General features: G+C 45.5%; 4 protein-coding genes across 4 annotated transcripts; all 4 read left to right on the top strand.

Annotated features, from left to right (window-relative positions):
- The first annotated feature begins 1,477 nt into the window (after positions 1 to 1,477).
- On the top strand, positions 1,478 to 5,138 carry LOC114807428 (protocadherin beta-16-like). Its single transcript, XM_029053320.1, has one exon. The coding sequence runs from the start codon at positions 2,498 to 2,500 to the stop codon at positions 4,913 to 4,915; it is 2,418 nt and encodes an 805-aa protein (XP_028909153.1). The 5' UTR covers positions 1,478 to 2,497; the 3' UTR covers positions 4,916 to 5,138.
- Positions 5,139 to 10,852: 5,714 nt separating this feature from the next.
- Positions 10,853 to 13,977, top strand: LOC100075790 (protocadherin beta-14-like). Its single transcript, XM_029053321.1, has one exon. The coding sequence runs from the start codon at positions 11,574 to 11,576 to the stop codon at positions 13,962 to 13,964; it is 2,391 nt and encodes a 796-aa protein (XP_028909154.1). The 5' UTR covers positions 10,853 to 11,573; the 3' UTR covers positions 13,965 to 13,977.
- Positions 13,978 to 14,935: 958 nt separating this feature from the next.
- On the top strand, positions 14,936 to 17,629 carry LOC100088366 (protocadherin beta-3-like). The gene has a single exon (XM_029053319.1). The coding sequence runs from the start codon at positions 14,948 to 14,950 to the stop codon at positions 17,399 to 17,401; it is 2,454 nt and encodes an 817-aa protein (XP_028909152.1). The 5' UTR covers positions 14,936 to 14,947; the 3' UTR covers positions 17,402 to 17,629.
- An 841-nt stretch (positions 17,630 to 18,470) lies between these two features.
- LOC114807430 lies at positions 18,471 to 25,434 on the top strand. The gene is given in 4 exon segments (XM_029053323.2): positions 18,471 to 21,441; positions 21,444 to 21,545; positions 22,747 to 22,830; positions 22,986 to 25,434. Coding segments are annotated over 4 exon segments (4,923 nt in total). The 5' UTR covers positions 18,471 to 19,140; the 3' UTR covers positions 25,422 to 25,434.
- Positions 25,435 to 25,652: the final 218 nt, after the last annotated feature.

The following is a 25,652-nucleotide window of genomic DNA, read 5'->3' as shown; positions in this document are numbered from 1 at the left end:
ACTGGGAAGTTGGATTTTGAGGTAACTCAGTTATATGTGGTAGATATTCAGGCGACGGATGGCGGGGGGCTTTCTGGTAAATGTACTGTCCTTGTTCAGGTCACTGATGCGAATGACAATGCCCCCGAGATCACCATGTCGTCAGTGATTGGTCACATCCCCGAGAACTTGCCTGAGACAGTGGTGGCTGTTTTTAACATTAAAGACCGCGACTCCGGAGACAATGGTAGAATGGTTTGTTCCATCCAGAACGATCTTCCTTTCACACTCAAACAGACATTTGAAAATTTCTATACTCTGGTAACGGACCGAGCACTGGATCGAGAAAGCCAGTCAGAATACAACGTCACTATCACAGTCACGGATTTAGGCTCTCCGAACTTGAAAGCGGAGAAGAACATCACGGTGCTGATATCCGATGTCAATGACAACGCCCCGGTGTTCAGTCAAACATCCTATACACTCTATGTCCGGGAAAATAACAGCCCCGCCCTACACATCGGCAGGGTCCAAGCCGCAGACAAAGATTCGGGAGAAAACGCCAGGGTGTCCTACTCCCTACTGTCTCCCGAGGACGGCGAACTTCCCCTCTCCTCTTACATCTCCCTCAACTCGGACAATGGCAATCTGTACTCTCTGAGATCCATGGATTTTGAAACCATTCGGGAGTTCCACTTCGCAGTCAGGGCGGTGGATAGCGGTTTCCCGGCCCTGAGCAGCCAGGCCATGGTCCGGGTGGTGGTCCTGGATGACAATGACAACAGTCCCTTCGTCCTGTACCCTCTGCAGAACGGCACCTCCCCCTGCAATGACCTGGTCCCCAGGTGGGCGGAGGCCGGCTACCTGGTGACCAAGGTGGTGGCGGTGGATGCAGATTCAGCTCAGAACTCGTGGCTTTCCTTTCAGCTGCTCAAGGCCACGGACCCTGGACTCTTCAGCGTGTGGCCTCACAATGGGGAAGTCCGAACCACGAGGCTCATCACCGACAGAGACGCTGTAAAGCAGAGACTCGTTGTCCTCGTGAAGGACCATGGAGAGCCTCCTCTGTCCACCGCGGCCACTCTGCACGTGCTTCTTGTTGACGGATTTTCAGAACCTTACTTACGGTTCCCGGAAGTACCGAGAGTGGATGAACCTGAAGACTCCCTCACGGTATACTTGGTGATTGCTCTGGTCTCCATCTCATTCCTTTTCCTCTTCTCGGTGATTGTCTTCATCGTAGTGAGGCTGTGGAGTAGGAGGAGACACGCTACGGATGCCATCAGTCTGGGCCCCGAAGGCCATTTCCCTGGACATTTGGTGGATGTGAACAGTACCGGGACCCTGTCCCATAGTTATCGCTATGAGGTTTGTTTGACCACTGGTTCAGGTAACAGCGAGTTCAAGTTCCTCAAGCCCATCATGCCCAGCTTCCCGGCCCAGGATAGTGAAAGAAATCTTGAAGAAACCCCTCCTTTTCGCAATAGTTTGGGCTTTAACTAGAGAGGTCCCCTAAGAAGAGCGTTTTCGAAATAATTGTTATGTTCTTTTCTGTCGTAATTATTTCCAAAAGTTTGTGGTGCAATTAATGCGTGTTATTTTTTAAATTGGATTTTGCCTATAAAATTCTTCTCTAATACGAGTATTTTCGGAATAGTCCCCCAAACCTCAGAGTCTTACCATTTAGGATGAGAAAGTTTGATTTTCCTTTTTAAACTTCAGAAGCACTGATTTGTTCCTCGAGAGAACTCAGGTTTTTGTCTCATAGGCCTGCACTGAGCCTTTGCCTCAGGCTGACTCTCTTCCTCCCTATAGGTTCCCCAAAGTAAATTTTAAAGGCCTTAGTCCCTTATTTCAAAAAGAGAACACCATAAATGGCTTAACTTTTATCTATCATCAGGCTTTTTCTGAAGGGAAGTGTTTCTTTACATTTATACTAGAGTAACAATAGCCTTCGGCCGACTGTGGCCCACAGTTGCTACTCTATTTGGTATCAATGCTTGTTGAGACAAATCTTTAAAGTCAAGACTGTCCAGCTTCTTTTCCTTCATAAAAACCTAATTCACTTGATAACTAGAAAAGTGTCAGATATTGTCAAAGTGAATACACTGGAATTTTTTACTTTATCTCATAAAATCGTGATTTCAGACATCGAAAAATACGAGGAAAAACAAGTGGAGGGTCTAGTGGGGTTTTGTAATTGAAAAATGTTTTTAATGTTTCTAAGAGAAATGAAATCTTAGTAAAGACGCGAGGTGGCGCTGCAGGATAAGAAGGCGCCAACAGGGAAATACAAAAACTGCAGACTCCATTGCTCAGCGAGAATAGAAGGCGAGAGACTGTCAGGAACGAAGACGCTTCATCGCAGAGGCAGAGGAAAGGTCGGGGTCTTCATCCAGGTTTGAGAGCAGAAAATTAAAGATATTGGAAAAACACGAGAAGACTTTCGCCCCGGGCCGTGGATGTCACCGGGAACTCCCATATTTGTGGAAATAAGGGATCGTTCACCGCAGGAATAATGAAAAGCAAATGGGAGAAAATTCGGCGGATAAGGCAAGTTATATTTCTTGCTATTTCCCTTAACGTTTTGCAAGTGGGGTCTAATTCCGTCCTTTATTCGGTACTGGAGGAAACCGAGAGAGGTTCCTTTGTGGCTAATGTGGCAAAGGATCTGGGACTGGATATCGGGGATCTCTCCGACCGGGAAGCTCAGATCGTTTCCAAAGGGGGCCAACAGTATTTCCACCTGAATCGTCAAACCGGGGATTTGATTCTAAATGAGAAACTCGACCGGGAGGTCTTATGCGGGCAGAGGGAACCCTGTGTAGTGTATTTCCAGATTTTAATGGAAAACCCTTTCGAGTTTTATCGGGCTGAAGTGAAGGTTATAGATATAAACGACCATTCTCCAGTGTTTCTGAACAAGGTAACACTTCTGAATATCCCGGAGAGTAGTGCTCCAGGAAAAATATTTCTCCTGGAAAGTGCAGTGGATTTGGATGTGGGAAACAATAGCCTTCAGGTTTATACCATCAGCCCTAACTCCTACTTCCACATTAACACACGCAGTAGAAGTGATGGCAGAAAATTCCCGGAGCTGGAGCTAGATAAAGCACTGGATCGGGAGCAGCAGGCTGAGATCCACTTAATCATCACGGCCCTGGATGGCGGGTCTCCCCCCAGATCCGGACAATCCGAGGTTCACATTCTTGTAGTGGATGTAAATGACAACGCCCCTGAGTTCATTCACCCGCGATATGAGGTTCAGATTCCCGAAAACAGTCCCGTGGGCTTTTTGGTTGCCTCTGTATCTGCTAATGACTTAGACGCGGGAAACTATGGGGCTATATCATACTCGATTTTTCAAGCTTCAGAAGAAATTCTTCAAAAATTTCAAATGAATTCTGATTCGGGAGAAATTCGACTCGAAGGAAAACTGGACCGTGAAGAAACTCAGGCATATGAGATCGACATTCAGGCTAAAGACGGAGGGGGTCTATCTGGAAAATCCACCGTCCTAGTTCAGGTGATTGATGTAAATGATAATCCTCCCGAGATCACCATGTCGTCCGTCACCAGCCCAATCTCTGAGAATGCGCCCGAGACCGTGGTCGCTGTTTTCAGCATATCAGACCGTGACTCCGGAGACAACGGTAGAATGGTTTGCTCCATCCAGGAAGATTTGCCTTTCGTCCTCAAACAGAGGTTCGAGAACTTCTACACCCTGCTAACTGACCGAGAATTGGACAGAGAGAGCCATTCCGAATACAATATCACCATCGCTGTTACGGATTTGGGCTCCCCGAGGCTCAAAGTGCAGAAGAACATCACGGTTCTGATATCCGATGTCAATGACAACCCCCCGATGTTCAATCAAGCATCCTACACGCTGTATGTCCGGGAAAACAACAGCCCTGCCTTGCACATCGGCAGCGTCCGTGCCGTGGACAGAGACTCGGGAGAAAACGCCAGGGTATCCTACTCCCTGCTGACTCCCGAGGATAGCGACCTTCCCCTGGCCTCCTACATCTCCATCAACTCGGACAATGGCAATCTCTATGCTCTGAGAACCATGGATTATGAAGCCATTCAGGAGTTCCACCTCGAAGTGAGAGCGGTTGACAGCGGCTCTCCAGTCCTGAGCAGCCAGACGAAGGTCCGCGTGGTGGTCCTGGATGACAATGACAACAGTCCCTTCGTCCTGTACCCTCTGCAGAATGGCACCAGCCCCTGCAATGACCTGGTCCCCAGATGGGCGGAGGCCGGCTACCTAGTGACCAAGGTGGTGGCAGTGGACGCAGACTCGGCTCAGAACTCTTGGCTTTCCTTCCAACTGCTCAAGGCCACGGACCCTGGGCTCTTCAGCGTGTGGCCCCACAATGGGGAAATCCGAACCACGAGGCTCATCACCGACAGAGACGCCATTAAGCAGAGACTCGTTGTCCTGGTGAAGGATCACGGGGATCCGCCTCTCTCCACCGCGGCCACCCTGCACATGCTTTTAGTGGATGGTTTTTCGGACTCCTACGTGAGACTTTCAGAAGTCCCAAGGGATGAAGAGCAGGAGGACCCCCTTACGGTGTACCTGGTCATTGCTCTGGCCTCCATCTCATTCCTATTCCTCTTCTCGGTGATCGCCTTTATCATAGTGAAGCTGTGGAGCAGGAGGAGAGATACCATGGATGCCGCCAGCTTAGGCCCCGATGGCCAATTTCCTGGGCATCTAGTCGATGTCAACGGCACCGGGACCCTGTCCCACAGTTACCGCTATGAGGTGTGTTTAACTACTGGGTCAGGGAATAGTGAGTTCAAGTTTCTCAAGCCTGTCATCCCCAGCCTCCCTGTCAATGGTACTGGAAGCGATCTGGAGAATGGTCTCCCCTCCCAAAGTCGTTTCAGTCTAAACTGGGGAGTGGGTAGCCCTGAACATATTTGATTCTGAGGAAGGACCTTAATTTTATCGATCTTTTTGTTTTAACATTTAACATTTATCATCGATGAAACATTGCCTTTTTGCTCCTTGAACTTTTCTGTATTTAGGGCTATGTTGCCATGTTTTTCACTGCCCTCTCCATCCCTTCAACCGTGTAATGATGGTAGTAATCCTAATCGCAATAGTAGTAGTAGTAGTCGTTGTCATAGTAATAGTATTTTTTAAATTTCCCTCCGAGCCCAGTGCACTCTACTAAACACTTGGGGACTACAAAACAAGCGCTAGATTCCTGCCCACAAGAAGCAAACTTTTCATTGTAGGAGTCAGATATAAAAATATTTGTAAACATAGTAATCAAAATTATTGAATATTCAATTTGCAAGTGAATAAATGTTGAGGATGCTTATAAAGAAATTCGTAAGTGCAAGAGCTGGCTAATGAGATTATACAATTTGGAAACTGGAAATCAATCAGGGAAGCCTGATTGAAAGAGTTAGAATTTCAGAAGGGCTTTGAATATGGACAGCAGCATAGTCTGTTGAATTTGAGGATGAAGAGAACATTGTGAATGAAATATTACTTGCTCATGTGAGTTTTCTTGGAAAAGCTGCAAACCTTGGATAGCCCTCAGGTAATTCATTTTGGGCATTGTTTGTGGTAATTCGGTTCAGGAAATACACATTTTTCCCAGTGCTGAAGAGTTTTCAAGGGAAAATTGGACTGTATATTTGATCCAAAATAGCCTGTATTACCCAGATACTTTGTTAATGAAATTGTTAGTATCTAGGCATAGCATTTCCAAACAGCTTTGAGAGTCTCCCAAAATTTCAAAAAGAAAACACTAGATTATAAGATCCTTGAGGGCAGGAATAGGGTCTACAACTCTTTTGTATTCTATTCTCTCAAGGACTTAGTACAATGTTCTGCACATAGTAAATGCTCAACAAATACGATTGATTGACAGATTGACTAGGGAAGGTCTCCAGTTAATAGTGTAGTGTGCTGTAATGGAAATTTAGAATGCTCTGTGTAGAAGTCCTAAAATCGTCAGGGAAAAAATTTTCACATTTTTAACTTGGGTGTGTGTATCAGGACTAAAATAATAATAATGATGTTATCTCACGTCTCTCCACCCTAATTCCCCCACGTACTGACCCTTCAACACTTCCATGTCACCTATTCACTTGAGTCCTCATCCTGTAAGTACTTTGTAAAATGAGGTATGTTTTCTGACCAAAACGAAGTACTTCTGACGAAGTACTCACACATTCTGGTGCTGAATGCATGAGTTGAAACCATTTATTCTGACCCCAAAGTGAGCTGTAACCAGGCAGGCTCGAATTCTTGGATATTCCCCAATTCCCTTACAATATTGTAGCTAAACTCACTGGGAAAATATGCATTGTTGTTTTCAAAGCTGGAATACTCCAGTGCTGCTTGCTACAATTTAAGAAATAGAAAATAGAACTGGAGAAGATACAGAGAAGGGAATCCAAGATGAGAAGAATATGAAAGTATTAGGACTCTTCCATTTGGAAATACAAAGGCTGACAGAGGGGCAATTTTGAAGTCTACAAATTCAGGACTGGAACGAACAGGGCATATATAGACTTAATGCTCATAAGTCTTGTCACAAAAGGATGAAATAGCACTCACTGAAGCTGAAGCTCAAAATAAAGGGGAAAAGCATCACACAAAGAGTGGAAACTTTTTTCCAAATTTGACTATTGGAAAGAAATTTGGGGATGAAGAGGGATACTAGATGATATCAAGCAGGGCACCTATTACATAGGATCCTGGATTGGATGAAACATTGGTCTGACCAAGAATGACCTTTCTTATGTTCTTATAATCCACCAAAAGGGCATCCTAGAATTTAGTGATTAGAAATAGGATGATTATCTTAAAGCAGAGACCTCTGAAACTATATGATATATAGAGGCAAAATAAAAAGGAACGTCAGGCACTGCAGGGGATCTGCATGTGTAATCAGTATAGAACCTTAGGAAAAAAACTGTCAGCCGACCAACATTTTTTCTGTGACAGTAGCCTAGTTTTCAGATTTTTGGGTAGCCCCACAACACACACACCCAAATATGCTCCCAAACAAAAACCAGGCCCTGACTAATCACTGAGCCTCCAAAATATGTTGTTGTTTTTTTCTACGGTATTTGTTAAGTGTATACTATGTGCTAGGCACTGTACTAAGAGCTGGAGTAGATACAAGCTAATCAAGTTGGCTGCAGTCCATGTGTCAACATGGGATTCACAGTATTAATCCCCATTTTACAGATGAGGTAACTGAGGTACAGAAAAGTTAAGTAACGTGCCCAAAAGCGCACAGCAGACAAGTGGCAGAGTGGGATTAGAACCCAGGTTCTGACTCCCAGGCCTGGACTCTATTCACTAGGTCATGCTGCTTCCCAATGCTCAATATCTTCCTGAAAAATTTAAATCAATAACTGACTAAATTCTATGTATCACAAATACTTTCTTTAAACCCCTAATCCCTAGGGAACCTCAGTTATGCTCTGCTCTGTGCCTTTGAAAATAGTCACAATTGCTTAAAAAATTGTGAATAATGAATTCTCAGTCCAGTCGCGCGGTGGCGCTACAGACTAAGAAAATGAGTGAACGGAACTGCAAATCCTATGAACTCCATTCTCTGAGGCAGATTCCGGGAGAAGCAAGAGAAAGGAGGTGTTTTTATTAGGGGCTGGGGAAGGGTCGGTGCCATCGGAAAGGGTTACATCAACCTTGTACATTTAGGATTTAGAAACAAAAGACAGCTTGCAGCATTTGAACTGAGAGTAGCACTGTTGAAAACGAGAGTGATTCTTCGCCGCAATAATGGAGAAGAAGAGACTCCATGGAAACAGGCAAGTCGTTCTTGTTCTTATCTTCCTGTGTGTGTCACGGGTGGAGGCCGATTTGATCCAGTATTCGGTACCAGAGGAAACGGAGAGCGGTTTTTTTGTGGCAAATGTCGCCAAAGACTTGGGACTGAATGTCGGGAGTTTGTCAGTTCGAGAGGCTAGAGTAGTGTTTGATGGTGACAAACAGCATTTATACCTCGATCGTCAGAATGGGGATTTGGTCCTAAAGGAGAAACTGGACCGGGAAGAGTTATGCGGCCAAAGTGAACCCTGCCTGCTGCATTTCCAAATTTTATTGGAAAACCCTTTACAATTTTTTCAAGCTGCGGTGCGGGTGAGCGATATTAATGATAATTTCCCCAGGTTTCTGGACAAAGAAATGCTTCTGAAAATTCCCGAGGGGACCTCTCAGGGCACTACATTCGTCCTGCAAAGTGCACAGGACTTGGATATAGGAAGCAATAGTTTACATCACTACACAATATATCCAAATCCCTATTTCCAGATTCAGAGCGGAAACAGTAGTGACGGAGGCATATCCCCCGAGCTAGTGTTGTACAGAGCACTAGATCGAGAGGAAGAGACCGAAATCAATCTAACGATCACGGCGGTGGATGGAGGGTCTCCTCCGAAGTCAGGGACTGCCAAAGTTCGCATTGTTGTGGTGGACATAAATGACAACGCCCCCGTATTCACCCAACCTCTGTTTGAGACACGGATTCCGGAAAACACTCCCGTGGGCTTTTTAATTGCCACGGTCTCTGCTAATGACTTAGACGATGGAAACTATGGGAAAATAAATTACTCTTTATATCAAGCCTCGGAAGAAATTCGTAAAACATTTGAAATAAATCCACTTTCTGGAGAAATCCGACTTCGTACACAAATGGATTTCGAAGCAATTCAATGTTATAGGATAAATGTTGAGGGCACAGATGGCGGGGGACTTTCTGGAAAATGCACTGTCCTTATTCACGTGGTGGACCTGAACGACAATCCTCCCGAGATAACCATGTCTTCAGTTTCCGACTCCATTCCAGAGAATTCGCCTAAGACAGTCGTTGCTGTTTTTAGTATTAGAGACCGCGACTCCGGGGATAATGGAAGAATGGTTTGCTCCATCCAGGACGAGCTGCCTTTCATTCTTAAACCGACGTTCCGGAACTTCTACACCCTGGTAACGGACAAAGAACTGGACAGGGAGAGCCAGTCCGAATACAACGTCACCATCACAGTCACAGATTTGGGTTCCCCAAGACTCAAGGCGGAGCAGAACATAACAGTGCTCATATCCGACGTCAATGATAACCCTCCATTGTTCATTCAAACATCGTACATACTGCATGTCCGGGAAAACAACAGCCCCGCCTTGCACATCGGCAGGGTCCAAGCCATGGACAAAGACTCTGGACAGAACGCAAGAGTATCCTACTCTTTACTGCCTCCTGAACCCGACGGCCTTTCCCTGCCCTCTTATGTCTCCATCAACTTGCACAATGGCAATCTCTATGCTCTGAGATCCATGGATTACGAAGCCATTCGGGAGTTCCAGTTTGAAGTGAGGGCCGTTGATGGTGGATCCCCAGTCCTGAGCAGCCAGACGATGGTCCGAGTGGTGGTCCTGGATGAGAATGACAACAGTCCCTTCGTCCTGTACCCTCTGCAGAACAGCACCGCCCCTTGCAATGACCTGGTTCCCAGGTGGGCGGAGGCCGGCTACGTGGTGACCAAGGTGGTGGCGGTGGACGCAGACTCGGCTCAGAACTCTTGGCTTTCCTTCCAACTGCTCAAGGCCACGGACCCTGGGCTCTTCAGCCTGTGGCCCCACAACGGAGAAGTCCGAACCATGAGGCTCATCACCGACAGAGACGCCATCAAACAGAGACTCGTTGTCTTGGTGAAGGACCATGGGGAGCCTCCTCTGTCTACCGAAGCTACTCTACACGTGTTTCTCGTGGATGGTTTTTCGGATCCCTACATTCAGATGCACGAAATACCGAGGATTGCAGAAGAGGAGGACTCCATCACGGTGTACCTCGTCATTGCTCTGGCTTCCATCTCGTTCCTTTTCCTCTTCTCGGTGATCGTCTTCATCGTTGTGAAGCTGTGGAGCAGGAGGAGAGACATGGAGAATACTGTCAGCCTGGATCCTGATGGCCATATCCCGGGACATTTGGTGAATGTAAGCAGTACCGGAACTATGTCTCACAGTTACCGTTATCAGGTATCTTTAACCAGTGGTTCCGGGAACAGCGAGTTCCAGTTCCTCAAACCTGTCATCCCCAGCCTTCCGGTGCTTGAGGATGACAGAGATAGGGAAGTAAATCCTTCATTTCGCAATAGTTTTGGCTTTAAATAGAAGAGTCCCTATGACAAGCTATTCCCAAATAAGCATTATGCTGTTGAGAAGCAGGGTGGTTTTTTTTCCAACAATGTTAATTCTCAAAAGTTGCTAGTGCATTGGATGCTTTTAGTTTTAGGTGACAGAATTGATTAAATTTAGAAGATACAGTCATACAATCCTCCTATAACCAAATATTTCTGGTAAAACCTAATGCCATTTATTCTTTCAAATGAGAGTCTAAATTTTTATTTTAATTCTAAATCCATAGGAATACTGATTAGTTTGTTGCAAGGCAGAAAACTGATTTTTGGATTTAAATTCTGTTAAAGAGATCAAACTACTTCACTTCTGGTTCAAGGTGAAACTCTTCCTACCCATAAGAACTCTGATATTGACTCCAAAAATTTTATTCCTCAATTGTAAAACCTAGAAATGAGTAAATGAGGCATTTTTATTTTTTCCTATATTTGGTGGGTTTTAAAACACAGACTTTCATTAAATTTACTTTAGTGGAAACAACTCTTCTTGATGATGATGATGATGGTATTTGTTAAGCGCTTACTATGTACCAGGCACTGTACCAAGTACTGGGGTGGATACAAGTAAATCAAGTTGGTCCCAGTCCCCGTTCCATAAAGGGTTCACAGTGTCAATGCCCATTTTACAGATGAAGTAACTGAAGCAGAAAGAAGTGAAGTGACGTGCCCAAAGTCACACTACAGACCGGGAACAGAACCCAGGTCCTTCTAATTCCCAGGCCAGTGCTCTATCCATTAGGCCATCCTGCTTCTTGACGAGCATAGGCAGAAATTCACTATTTTGTACAACTCTGACATTAAGAACAAGATATGTAATTTGACCACTCTCTACCCTTTTTCTTCACAAAATATAAATCACTTGTTACTACCAATAGATCAATAGCATTAGCTGAGCACTTACAATGCGCAAAGCACTGTAGTAAATGCTTGGGAGAGTAAAACACAATGGAGTAGGGAGACAAACGTCAGCTCTTGTCAAAATAGACAAACCCGATACTGACTTCTTTTTACCTCAGAACACTATGAGCGTATGCACCCGAAAAGTACGAGAAAAAACAAATGGGGTATCGAGCGAGATTTTGTAATTGAAAAACATATTTAATGAGGAGTTCAAGGAAAAGAAATTCTCAATAAAATCGCGAGGTGGCGCTGCAGGACAAGAAGGCGCAGACAAAGAACTGCAGTTACGGTGGACTCCATTACTAAGGGAGAAAACAGCAGAGAGGCTGGTAGGAAAAGGGAGGCTTTGTCAGCAGAGCTGGGGAAGGGTCGGATTCTTCTGCAAGGGCTGGGAGCAGCACATTTAAATACCTGGAATTACGCCATTAGAGTTTAACCTGGGCCGGATTGCCATTGAGAAGATCCATATTTGTGGAAATAAGGGGACGTTCGCAACAGGAACAATGAGAGCCAAGGACAAGACTCCTGGGTGGATGAGGCAAGTTGTCTTTCTTATTATATACCTTAATATCTCGGAATTGTGGTCGGAATCAGTTCGGTATTCGGTATTGGAGGAATCAGAGAGCGGCTTCGTTGTGGCTAATGTGGCAAAGGATCTGGGGCTCATTATCGGGAATCTTTCAGTCCGAGAGGCTCGGATCATTTCCAAAAGTGATGAGCACTATTTCCACTTCAACCTTAAATCCGGGGATTTGATCCTAAAGGAGAAACTTGATCGGGAGTTCTTATGTGAGCAAAAAGATCCCTGCGTGGTGAATTTCCAAATTTTAGTGGAAAATCCTTTAGAGTTTTTCGGACTTGAAATAACAGTAGGAGACATAAATGACCATTCTCCCGTGTTTCTAGACAAGGAAATAATTCTGAATATCCCGGAGAATAGTCCTGTGGGGACGGAAATACAAATGCAAAGTGCACAGGATTTGGATGTCGGGACTAACAGCCTGCAGGAATATACCATCAGCCCCAACTCCCATTTCCACATTAAAACCCGCAGCCACAGTGATGGTAGAAAATACCCGGAGCTGGTGCTGGATAAAACGTTGGATCGGGAGAAACAGGCTGAGATTCAGTTAACCATCACGGCCACAGATGGCGGTTCCCCGCCTAGATCCGGAACCGCCGAAGTTCATGTTCTTGTTGTGGACATTAATGACAATGCCCCTGTTTTTACCCAGCCACGATATGAGGCTCAGATTCTTGAAAACAGCCGTGCAGGTTCGCTGGTTTCTACAGTCACCGCCAATGATTTTGACGCAGGAATCAATGGGGAAATATCATACAAATTTTTCCATGTTTCCGATCACATTCAGAAAACGTTTGAAATAAATCCAATTTCGGGAGAAATTAGACTAATAGGGGAATTGGATTTTGAGACCAGGCAGTCATATATGATAGACATTCAGGCCTCAGACGTTGGGGGCCTATCGGCAAAATGCACTGTCCATGTTCAAGTGATGGATGTGAACGACAATCGTCCCGAAATCACCATGTCATCAATTAACAGCCCCATACCTGAGAACTCGCCCGAGACAGTTGTCGCTGTTTTCAGTATATCAGATCGCGACTCAGGGGACAACGGCAAAATGATTTGCTCCATTCAGGACCACCTCCCCTTTATCCTGAAACCTACAGTTGAAAATTTCTTCACCTTGGTAGCGCACAGAACACTGGACAGAGAAAGTCAGTCTGAATACAATGTAACTATCACTGTTTCGGATTTGGGTTCTCCTAGTCTCAAAACGGAGCAGAACATAACCGTCCTGATATCTGATGTAAATGACAATCACCCAATTTTTAATCAAACATCTTACACATTGTATGTCCGGGAAAACAACAGCCCCGCCCTGTACATCGGCAGTGTCCGAGCTGTGGACAGAGACTCTGGGCAGAACGCCAGGGTGTCCTACTCCCTGCTGTCTCCCGAGGACGGCGACTTTCCCCTGTCCACCTACATTTCCATCAACTCGGACAATGGCAATCTCTACGCTCTGAGATCCATGGATTATGAAGCCATTCGGAAATTCCACTTCGCAGTCAGGGCGGTGGATAGCGGTTCCCCGGCCCTGAGCAACCAGACGGTGGTCTGGGTGGTGGTCCTGGATGACAATGACAACAGTCCCTTCGTCCTGTACCCTCTGCAAAACGGCACCTCCCCCTGCAATGATCTGGTCCCCAGGTGGGCGGAGGCCGGCTACCTGGTGACTAAGGTGGTGGCGGTGGACTCAGACTCGGCTCAGAACTCTTGGCTTTCCTTCCAACTGCTCAAGGCCACGGACCCAGGGCTCTTCAGCGTGTGGCCCCACAACGGAGAAGTCCGAACCACGAGGCTCATCACCGACAGAGACGCCATCAAGCAGAGCCTCGTTGTCCTCGTGAAGGACCATGGAGAGCCACCTCTGTCCACTGCAGCCACTCTGCATGTGCTTCTAGTGGACGGCTTTTCGGACCCCTACATCCGAATCCCGGAGATGCCGAGAATCGGAGAGCAGGAAGATTCCCTCACCATGTACCTGGTCATTGCTCTGGCTTCTGTCTCTTTCCTTTTTCTCTTCTCGGTGATCGTCTTCATCGTGGTGAAGCTGTGGAGCAGAAGGAGAGACACCACGGAAGCCTCCAACTTGGGCCCCGAGTGCCATTTCCCGGGACACTTGGTAGATATAAATAGCACCGGGACCCTCTCCCACAATTATCGCTATGAGGTGTGTTTAACCACCGGTTCTGGGAACAGCGAGTTCCAGTTCCTTAAACCCGTCATTCCCAGCCTCCCAGATCAGGGTGTTGGTAATCATCGGGATGAAAAGCCTCCATTTCGCAATAGTTTGGGCTTTAATTAGGGAACTCGCCTAGTATGAGCTTTTCCGAAAGAATCGCTCTGATACGAGCAGATATTTTTCCACAATTTTTCCCCAAATATCTGTAATGCATCTAAAGTTTTAAATTTGTGTAACAGGTGTGGTAACGGTTAAAAAATACATCCATAATAAATTCCTTTGCCTAGGAGGTTTCTGATTTAATCTTAATAACACTTAAAGTTTTCAAAAGAGGCCCCGAAATTTTAATTTTCATTATCAATCTTCAGACACTAGTTTCTGGATTTTAGTCTCTAAAGAAAACAGAACACCCTGCCTCTCCTTCAAGTTGCCATTATCCGTACCTATGAGCGGCGGATATTAACTCTAAAGATCATATTCCCCTATTTTAAGAATATAATCCAGTTAAGGAATAATGCCTCTTCTTGATCTATGGTTGGAAGGATTTGAAAAACAAGTTTTCCTTAAAACTCATTTGGTTTCAACATCCCTGCCCTGCCGGCCAATATTCAATATTTTGTAAATTCCTTGTTCTGGTTAAGAAAAAAAGACTATGTAATTTGATGCCTCTCAATCCATTTTCTTTGATAAAATCTAAAGACTTTTGTTACCAGAAAAGTGTTAGTAATGGTCAAATAGACACATCGATGCTTGCTTTGGTTATCTAAGAAAAAACAGTGTGCATCTAAAAAACGATGAAAAACGGGTATAGTTTAGAGTGATATTCTATCATTTTAAAATGTATTTAACTGGGATTTTCTGAAACATATGAATTCTCATTAAAAACGCGAGGTGGCGCTGTAGGATAAGAAAGTTCCTATAGAGAACTGCATACACTGCGGACTCCATTACTCAATGAGACAACAAGGGAAAGACTGGTAGGAACCGGCTGGTTCTGTCGGCGGACCTGGGGAAGGATCGGTTGCTTCTGCAAACATTGCGAGCATTACATTTAAAAAATCGGAATGACCCTTTAGAATTTTACTTGGAGTTTAATCTGGAGCCAGATGGTCGTTGGGAATTTCCGTAATCGTGGTAACAAGGGATATTTCACCGCAAGAACCATGAGACCTAAAGAAAAGACAATTCGGCAGATAAGGCAAGTTGTTTTTCTGCTCACTTTCTTAAATATTTTGGAAGTCGGGTCAGATTCGGTTCGGTATTCGGTACTAGAGGAAACAGAAAACGGCTTTTTTGTCGCGAATGTGGCAAAGAACCTAGGGCTGAATATCGGGAATCTGTCAGCCCGGGAGGCTAGAATCGTTTCCAAAGGAGATGAACAGCATTTTCAGTATTTTCAACTCAACCGTCACACGGGGGATTTGCTCCTGAAGGAGAAACTCGACCGGGAGTTTCTATGTGAGCAGAGGGAGTCCTGCATAGTGCGTTTCCAGATTTTACTGGAAAACCCTTTAGAGTTTTATCAGATTGAAATAATAGTAGACGACATAAATGATCATTCTCCCGTGTTCCAAGACAAGGAAATAATTCTGAATATTTTCGAGAATAGTCCTGCAGGGGCAGAATTCCGAATTCCAAGTGCAGAAGATTTGGACATAGGAATCAACAGCATCCAGGAATATACCATCAGTCCCAACTCCTATTTCCGCATTAAAACTCGCAATCACAGTGATGGGAGAAAATTCCCAGAACTGGTGCTGGTTAAAGCCCTGGATCGGGAGGAGCAGAGTGAGATCTATTTAACTATCACGGCACTGGATGGCGGATCCCCGCCTAGATCTGGAACGGCCGGCGTTCACATTCTTGTTGTGGACATTAATGATAACACTCCGGAGTTCACGCAACCACAGTATGAAGTTCAGATTCCCGAAAATAGTCCTAAAGGATCGCTCGTTACCACAGTCTCTGCTAATGATATTGACACAGGAATCAATGGAGAAATAGCATACACGTTTTTCCATGTCTCGGATTATATTCGCAAAATGTTTGAAATAAATCAAATTTCCGGGGAAATGCGATTAATAGGGGAATTGGATTTTGAGGCCAGGCAGTCATATATGGTAGACATTCAGGCCTCAGACGGTGGGGGGCTTTCGGCAAAAAGCGCCGTCCGTGTTCAAGTGTTGGACGTGAACGACAATCGGCCCAAAATCACCATATCATCAATTAACAGCCCCATACCCGAGAACTCGCCCGAGACAGTTGTTGCTGTTTTCAGCATATCAGATCGCGACTCAGGGGACAACGGTAAAATGATTTGCTCCATCCAGGACCATCTGCCCTTTGTCCTTAAACCGACAGTCGAGAACTTCTTCACTCTGGTATCAGACCGAACACTGGATAGAGAGAGCCAGTCCGAATATAATATAACCATTGCTGTCTTGGATTTGGGCTCTCCAAGCCTCAGAACGGAGCAGAACATAACGGTGTTGATATCCGATGTCAATGACAATCCTCCGGTGTTTAATCAAACAGTCTACACATTTTATATCAGGGAAAACAACAGTCCTGCCCTGCACATCGGCAGTGTCCAAGCGATGGACAGAGATTCAGGACAGAACGCCAGGGTGTCCTTTTCCTTGTTGCCTCCCGAAGTCGGAGACTTTCCCCTGCCCTCTTTCGTTTCCATCAACTCGGACAATGGCAATCTCTATGTTCTGAGATCTATGGATTACGAAGCTATTCGGGAGTTCCAGTTCGCAGTCAGGGCGGTGGATAGCGGTTCCCCAGCCCTGAGCAGCCAAGTGATGGTCCAGGTGGGGGTCCTGGATGACAATGACAACAGTCCCTTCGTTCTGTACCCTCTGCAGAACGGCACCGCCCCCTGCAATGACCTGGTCCCCAGGTGGGCGGAGGCCGGCTACCTGGTGACCAAGGTGGTGGCGGTGGACGCAGATACAGCTCAGAACTCTTGGCTTTCCTTCCAACTGCTCAAGGCCACGGACCCAGGACTCTTCAGCGTGTGGCCCCACAACGGAGAAGTCCGAACCACGAGGCTCATCACCGACAGAGACGCCATCAAGCAGAGCCTCGTTGTCCTCGTGAAGGACCATGGAGAGCCACCTCTGTCCACTGCAGCCACTCTGCATGTGCTTCTAGTGGACGGCTTTTCGGACCCCTACATCCGAATCCCGGAGATGCCGAGAATCGGAGAGCAGGAAGATTCCCTCACCATGTACCTGGTCATTGCTCTGGCTTCTGTCTCTTTCCTTTTTCTCTTCTCGGTGATCGTCTTCATCGTGGTGAAGCTATGGAGCAGGAGAGAGCACGTGGATGGCTCCAGCCTGGGCCCCGATAGCCATTTCCCGGGACATTTGGTGGATGTAAACAACACGGGTACCCTGTCCCACAGTTATCGCTATGAGGTGTGTTTAACCACTGGTTCCGGCAACAGTGAGTTCCAGTTCCTCAAACCCATTATCCCTAACCTCCCTTCTCAGGGATCTGAGAAGGATCTGCATGGAATTCCTCCTTCTGGACATAATCTCGTTCCGTATTAACAAAGCTAATTTAACTCAGTGGGTTTCATTAGGGTTAATGATGTTTTTAATCGATGTGTTTTCAGGTCGTTTTCTATCCTTTATTTAAACCAAAATAATCCTGAAGATATCTGATAGAATATTGTGATATTGCCTCTCATCTGAATGGTTCAGAAGCCCTCTTTCAGCTATTGTGTATGCGACTCATCTTGTTTTTTGCTTCATTAAAATAAAAATAGTTCAAAAGAACTTCGTTTTTTTCTTTTCTGATGCACCAAAATTTCAATTGATTAAAATATGGCTCTTTTCTTCTAGTGGCTTTGATATTATTATATGGTATTAGCATCATTTGCCAACACTGACAAGATCTCTCTAAGGGACAATCATATGAGAAGGAAGGGACAGATGTAAATACACGGATCAGTAGAAAAATTACTAAATTTCTGAGGTTTTAATGATATGTAATTTCTTAATTGCCAGAATAACTGGGTAAAGTCCGACTGAAATTTACAGAGAATGGTGGTTATTGAAGGGGTGTTTTTTTGTTATTTATGTAAAGTAACTGAGGTATTTCAGTTTCCCAAAATATAATTTAGACTGGGTATTTAGGTGGAATTCTCAATATTTGGTTGAGGACCCATTTTCTGGAGTCACTTAATGTAGGTTTTTTTGGGTAATTTTTTTATTGCACTGAATTTTCTCAAAGCTTAATATAACCTTGATTAATGTTCAACTTTTATTAAAATAGGGCATTTGGCAGTACCTATAGCATGCAATGGATACTTAAATTCTGCTTCACTAAAATTTATAAAAAATCAATGGACTGATATTGACTACTACCCAGATAATAATGATATTTGTTAGACGCTTACTATGTGCCAGGCTCTGTGTTAAGCCCTGCGGTAGATACAAGAAAATCGGGTTGGACACAGATCTTTTCCTCCATAGGGCTCACAGTCTTAATCCCTATTTTACAGATGAGAAAACTGAGACACAGAGAAATTAAGTGAGCTGCCCAAGATCACACAGCAGATGGGTGGCAGAGCCAGGATAGGAACCCAGATCCTTCTGATTCCGAGGCCCAGGCCTGTGCTCCCTCCACTAGGCGACACTGCTTCCCTCTTTTCGACTTGGCTAAATCAATAAATCTTTTCTACAAGCCAATTTCATTATTGTTGAATGGTCATAATCATAACACCGGAATTAGAAATTATATCTCGTTATGAGAGCGGAATGATTGACAGATATATCTTAACTAGAAATAACTGAACCTTGTGGAGCAAACTTCTCATGATGCAGCTGAATTTGTAGACAGTGGTCTGGGACTCACAGATGTATAAAGTCTTCTGATATTATAGGGCTCCCAGTGGATCAAAACATAAGGAATAAACCTTTCTTATATCAAAAATGCCCGATAATATGACCAGACTCATTTGCCAACTCATGTGACCCAATTGCGAATAAATCAGTTTACTGATCAGAATTCTCAGTACAGACGCGAGATGGCGCTGCAGGCTAAGAATGTGAATGAACCAAACTGCAGTGGGCTCCATTATTCAGGAAGACAACAGTGAAAAGGCAAGCAGGAAGGGAGAGTAGCATTACTCGGGGCTGTGATAGTGTCGGGGTCCCTTGGAAAAAGCTACAAATCACCATATACCTAGTCGTTGAGAGAAATCAATTTAGTGTCGTGGCTTCAGAAGGGTGGTTTGTAGCCGAGCAAATCTGCATCTGTTGGAACGTGTGTTTCTGAAGAAGCAATGCTGAAAGCAGAGGAGACGGTTCTGCGGAGAGGGCAAGTTATGCGTCTTTTTGTTTACTTGTGCTTGTCTGGGGTGTATTCGGAAACCGTTCGGTACTCGGTTTTGGAAGAAATGGAGAGGGGCTCTTTGGTGGCTAATGTGGTGAAGGACCTGGGGCTGGATAGCATGGATCTGTACACCCGGAATGCCAGGATCGTTTCTGAAGGTGAGAAGGAGTATTTTCATCTTAATCCCAAAACAGGGGATTTGTTCATAAAGGAGGAGCTCGACCGGGAAGGTTTATGCGGCCAGAGTGAACCCTGCATTGTGTCTTTTCAAATTCTACTGGAAAACCCATTGAAGTTTTATCGATCTGAAATATCAGTGGACGATATAAACGACCATTCTCCAGTATTCCTGGAGAAGAAAATAGTTTTGAACATCCTGGAAAATAGCCCGGCAGGTACAGAATTCCAAATGGAAAGTGCACAGGATTTGGATGTGGGGAATAACAGCCTCCATGAGTACAGCATCAGTCCTAACTCCTATTTCCACATTAAAACGCGCAGTCGCAGTGACGGCAGAAAGCACCCGGAACTGGTGCTGGATAAAGTTCTGGATCGAGAACAGCAGGCTGAGATCCATTTAACTATTACGGCCCTGGATGGGGGTTCTCCACCCAGGTCCGGAACTGCCGAGGTTCTCGTTAATGTTTTGGATATTAATGATAACGCACCAGAGTTCACACAGCCACTGTATGAGGTTCAGATTTCTGAAAACAGTCCTGCGGGATCATTAGTTTCCATAGTCTCTGCTACCGATTTGGATGCAGGAAGCAATGGGGAAATTTCATACGCCTTGTTCCTTGTCACCGAGGAAATTCGCAGAACGTTTCAAATTCATCCAATATCGGGGGAAATTCGAGTACTACAACAATTGGATTTTGAAGCTAAGCAGTCATACGAGTTTGATATTCAGGCTAAAGATGGCGGGCGTCTTTCTGGCAAATCTACTGTTTTTGTCCAAGTCATTGATGTCAACGACAATCCCCCAGAACTCATCATGTCCTCATTTACCAGCCCCATCCCTGAAAATTTACCTGAGACAGTGGTGGCTGTCTTCAGCGTTAAGGACCGCGACTCTGGGGACAACGGTAAAATGGTTTGCTCCATCCAGAACGATCTCCCATTTATCCTAAAGCCCACTTTTAGGAACTTCTATACTCTTGTAGCAGACCGACTATTAGACAGAGAAAGCCAGTCCGAATACAACGTAACCATCACCGTGGCGGATTTGGGCTCTCCGAGTCTTAAGGTGGAGAAGAACATAACGGTGCTGATATCCGATGTCAACGACAACCCCCCGGTGTTCAATCAAACATCCTACACACTGTATGTCAAGGAAAACAACAGCCCCGCCCTGCACATCGGCAGAGTCCAGGCCGTGGACAGAGACTCAGGGCAGAACGCCAGAGTGTCTTACACCCTACTGCCACCTGAGGACAGCGACCTTTCCCTATCCTCCTTCGTCTCCATCAACTCAGAAAACGGCAATATTTATGTTCTGAGGTCCATGGATTACGAAGCCATTCAGGATTTCCAGTTCGCAGTGAGGGCTGCAGATGGCGGTTCCCCGGCCCTGAGCAGCCAGGCCATGGTCCGGGTGGTGGTCCTGGATGACAATGACAACAGTCCCTTCGTCCTGTACCCTCTGCAGAACGGCACCTCCCCCTGCAATGACCTGGTCCCCAGGTGGGCGGAGGCCGGCTACCTGGTGACCAAGGTGGTGGCGGTGGATGCAGATTCAGCTCAGAACTCTTGGCTTTCTTTCCAGCTACTCAAGGCCACGGACCCTGGACTCTTCAGCGTGTGGTCCCACAACGGTGAAATTCGAACCACAAGGCTCATCACCGACAAAGACCCCGTCAAGCAGAAACTTGTTGTCCTGGTGAAGGATCACGGGGACCCGCCTCTGTCCACGGCGGCCACTCTGTACGTGCTTCTAGTGGACGGCTTTTCGGACCCCTATATTCGGCTCCCGGAACTGCATAGAAAAAATGAGCCGGAGGACTCCCTCACGGTGTACCTGGTCATTGCTCTGGCCTCCATCTCATTTCTCTTCCTCTTTTCGGTGATTGTCTTCATCATAATGAGGCTGTGGAGCAGGAGGAGAGACGTAGCGGAAGCCACCAACCTGGGCCCCGATGGCCATTTCCCGGGACATTTGGTGGATATGAATGGTACTGGGACTCTGTCTCACAATTACCGCTATGAGGTCTGTTTAACTACTGGGTCAGGTAACAGCGAGTTCCAGTTCCTCAAACCCATCATTCCCAGCCTTCCGACTCAGTACCCTGGAATAGATCTGTAGAGCGTTTCGCCCTCCATTCAGAAGTGAAGCGAATTTCTCTAAATATGATTTATTAGGAATGACAGTATTGTTTTTTCATAGATATTTCTCCCGAACTTCATTCTGCATATCTTATTGAATATCGTGACCCTTCTCTTAGTTTGAATGATTCACTGTTCCTCTTTATATTTGTATATTCTTCCACCTGTTGTTTTCTGTTTCGTTAAATTAAATTCCTTTAAAAGAAATTTACTTCCATTTTTCTATAGTATTCTAAACTCCTCTAATATGAAACTCCATCCTATTAAACATCATGTTTAGTGTGTTTGATGTTTATCAATGGTTTTAGCATTATTTGCAAACGTATTCAGAATCTTCTTTAGTGGACCACTGTGTTATTTTCTAAGTCTAAAAGGAACAAAAAAAAATCCACATATTTGAGATATAAACACTATTTCATTTCCAAGTATTCTGAATTATTACATAAACATTTAATGCTCCAATTTAGATGCAACTGCTGCCTCTGAGGACCTTTTGTGTTTTAGTAAGTTATCGGGACCTAATTTGAATTTTAATTGAGTTTGAACTCCCAAAATATAACTTTGCAATCGTACTCTCCCAAAACCTTCGTTCAGTACTCTTTACACAGTAAGCGCTTAATAAATACGATTGAATGAATGTTTCTTACACCTGATCAGGTTAATGGACTGGTATCTCTATTGGAAATAATTCTATCCTATCAGCTGTTTTTTTCAAGACTCTTAGGAATTGTACACAGTTGGTTTAGACCACACAAGAGTACGAAGTCTTCAGAAAGCTTCGGATTTTCTAAAGATCTGAGTACAAGGAATAAAATATATTATACTGTACCCATCACCCTCCTTAATATTGTATTTTGGCATCATATAATATAGAGAAGCAGTTTTGCCTAGTGGATAGAGCACAGGCTTGGGAATCAGCAGGACTTGGATTCGAATCCCAGATCCACCGCTTGTCTTCTGTGTAACCTTGGGCAAATCACTTAAGTTCTCTGTGCTTCATTTATCTCATCTGTAAATGGACATTAAGACCGAGAGCCCCATGTGGGACCATGGACTGTGTCCAACCTGATTAGCTTGTATCTTCCCCAGTGCTTAGTATAATGCCTGACATATACTAGGTGCTTAACAAATGCCATTAAAACAAAAGCAAACAAGCAAGCAAACAAAAAACCCGGTGTAACTAGCCAACTCTTTGCAACCCAACAACGAATATGACATTTTCCTGAAATCTTAGAATTCGCAGAACCGACGCCAGGTGGCGATGCAGGCTAAGAATGCGAAGAAACAAAACTGCAGACCCAGTGGACTCCATTATCCAGTTAGTCACAATAGGAGAGGCAAGCAAGAAGGGCGATTTGCATTACTTGGGGCTGGGATAGTGACGGAGTCTTTGTAAAGTGCTACAGATCTGCATATTTAAAGCCGGTGGGAACAATCGAGATAAGACTGTAGCTCCAGGAATGTGGATTGTAGCCGAGCAAATCTGTATCAATTGGAACGTGTGTTTCTGAAGAAGCAATGCTGAAAGCGGAAGAGATGATTCAGCGGAGAGGGCAAGTTATACGTCTTTTTGTTTGCTTGTGCTTGTCGGGGGTCTATTCGGAAACCGTTCGGTACTCGGTATTGGAAGAAACAGAGAAGGGTTCTTTGGTGGCTAATGTGGCGGAGGACTTGGGGCTGGATAGCGGGGATCTGTCCTCCAGGAATGCCCGGATCGTTTCTGAGGTTGACAAAGAGTATTTTAATCTTAATCCTCAGACAGGGGATTTGTTCATAAAGGAGAAACTCGACCGAGAGGGTCTATGTGCCCAGAGTGAGCCCTGCATTTTGCCTTTCCAAATTTTACTGGAAAACCCATTAAAGTTTTATCGGACTGAGATAGCAGTGGGCGATATAAACGACCACTCTCCAGTGTTTCTGGACAAGGAAATGATTCTCAATATCCCGGAGAATAGTCCTGTGGGTACGGAATTCCAAATGGAAAGTGCACAGGATTTGGATGTCGGGAACAACAGCCTGCAGGAATATACCATCAGCCCCAACTCCTATTTCCACATTAATACTCGCATTCACAGTGGCGGCAGGAAATTCCCGGAATTGGTGCTGGATAAAGCGCTGGATCGGGAGCAGCAGGATGAGATTCACTTAACCATCACGGCCATGGATGGCGGTTCCCCGCCAAGATCTGGAACTGCCGAGGTTCATGTTCTTATTGTGGACATAAATGACAATGCTCCCGTTTTCACTCAGTCACGATATGAGGTTCAGATTCCCGAAAACAGCCCTGCGGGCTCGCTGGTTTCCACGGTCACTGCTAAAGATTTTGATGCAGGAATCAACGGAGAAATATCGTACTCTTTTTTCCGTGCTTCCGAAGAGATTCGCAGAACGTTTCAGATTCATCCAATTTCGGGGGAGATTCGATTAGTAGGACAGTTAGATTTTGAGCAGAGTCAGTTGTATGAGTTCGATCTGGTGGCCAAAGATGGAGGAGGCCTTTCTGGCAAATGTACTGTGTATGTTCAGGTCGGCGATCTGAACGACAATCCCCCGGAACTTATCATGTCAACAGTTACTAGCCCCATCTCCGAGAATGCTCCAGAGACAGTGGTAGCCGTTTTCAGTATTAGAGATCGCGACTCTGGGGACAATGGTAGAGTGGTGTGTTCCATCCAGAATGATCTCCCATTCAATTTAAAACCCACATTTAGGAACTTCTATACCTTGGTAACGGATCGAGCGCTGGATAGAGAAATCCAATCCGAATATAATATCACTATCACTGTCAAGGATCTGGGATCCCCTAGCCTCAAAACGGAGCAAAACATAACGGTGCTGATATCCGATGTCAACGACAACCCCCCGGTGTTCAGTCAAACATCCTACACGCTGTATGTCAAGGAAAACAACAGCCCCGCCCTGCACATCGGCGGGGTCCAGGCCGTGGACAGAGACTCAAGGCAGAACGCCAGAGTGTCTTACACCCTACTGGCCTCCGAAGACGGAGACCTTTCCCTGTCCTCCTATGTCTCTATCAACTCAGAAAACGGCAATATTTATGCTCTGAGATCCATGGATTACGAAGCCATTCAGGAGTTCCAATTCGCAGTGAGGGCAGCAGATGGCGGTTCCCCGGCCTTGAGCAGCCAGGCGATGGTTCGAGTGATGGTCCTGGATGACAATGACAACAGTCCCTTCGTCCTGTACCCTCTGCAGAACGGCACCGCCCCCTGTAATGACCTGGTCCCTAGATGGGCGGAGGCCGGTTACCTGGTGACCAAGGTGGTGGCTGTGGATGCAGACTCTGCTCAGAATTCTTGGCTTTCCTTCCAGCTACTCAAGGCCACAGACCCTGGGCTTTTTAGCGTGTGGTCCCACAACGGGGAAGTCCGAACCACGAGGCTCATCACCGACAAAGACCCCGTCAAACAGAAGCTCGTTGTACTTGTGAAGGATCATGGGGAGCCGCCTCTGTCCACCGCGGCCACTCTGCATGTGTTTCTGGTGGACGGATTTTCAGAACCCTACTTACGGCTTCCAGAAGTCGTGAGGGACGATGAACCCGAAGACTCCTTCACGGTGTATCTGGTCATTGCTCTGGCCTCCATCTCATTCCTCTTCCTCTTCTCAGTGATCGTCTTCATAGTACTGAGGCTGTGGAGCAGGAGGGGAAAAGCCACGGATGCCACGAGCCTGGGCCTCGATGGTCATTTCCCGGGACATTTGGTGGATATGAACGGTACCGGGACCCTGTCCCAAAGTTACCGCTATGAAGTTTGTTTAACCACTGGGTCCGGGAACAGCGAGTTCCAATTCCTCAAACCAGTCATCCCCAGCCTTCCTGCCCAGAGTGCGGGTAGAGACCTCGAAGAAAGCCATCAATTTCGCAATAGCCTTGGCTTTAATTAGAGTATTCTTAGGAAATAATTTTCTTAACGAGCGGTTTGAGTACTTTATAAAAACTCTCCATCCCCTCATTTCTTGTTGTTTATACATATTTAATTTTAAGATATGACTTTCATAATGATTACAAATATTGGTCATCTTCCTCTTCTAAACCAATGGTTTTAGTCCTACCTCACCTAGCTCTTGGGTTACAACTAAACTACCAATAACTGTCATTTTCATTCGCAACTTTCA

Source organism: Ornithorhynchus anatinus, chromosome X2 (genome assembly GCF_004115215.2).
Source record: "Ornithorhynchus anatinus isolate Pmale09 chromosome X2, mOrnAna1.pri.v4, whole genome shotgun sequence".
Taxonomy (NCBI): Eukaryota; Metazoa; Chordata; class Mammalia; order Monotremata; family Ornithorhynchidae; genus Ornithorhynchus; species Ornithorhynchus anatinus.
This window is presented reverse-complemented; position numbering and strand designations above follow the sequence as displayed.

Bases quoted from the DNA above. Each gene is read 5' to 3' on its own strand.
- LOC100088366 (XM_029053319.1), top strand. From the start codon at position 14,948: ATGGTCGTTGGGAATTTCCGTAATCGTGGTAACAAGGGATATTTCACC.
- LOC114807428 (XM_029053320.1), top strand. From the start codon at position 2,498: ATGAAAAGCAAATGGGAGAAAATTCGGCGGATAAGGCAAGTTATATTT.
- LOC100075790 (XM_029053321.1), top strand. From the start codon at position 11,574: ATGAGAGCCAAGGACAAGACTCCTGGGTGGATGAGGCAAGTTGTCTTT.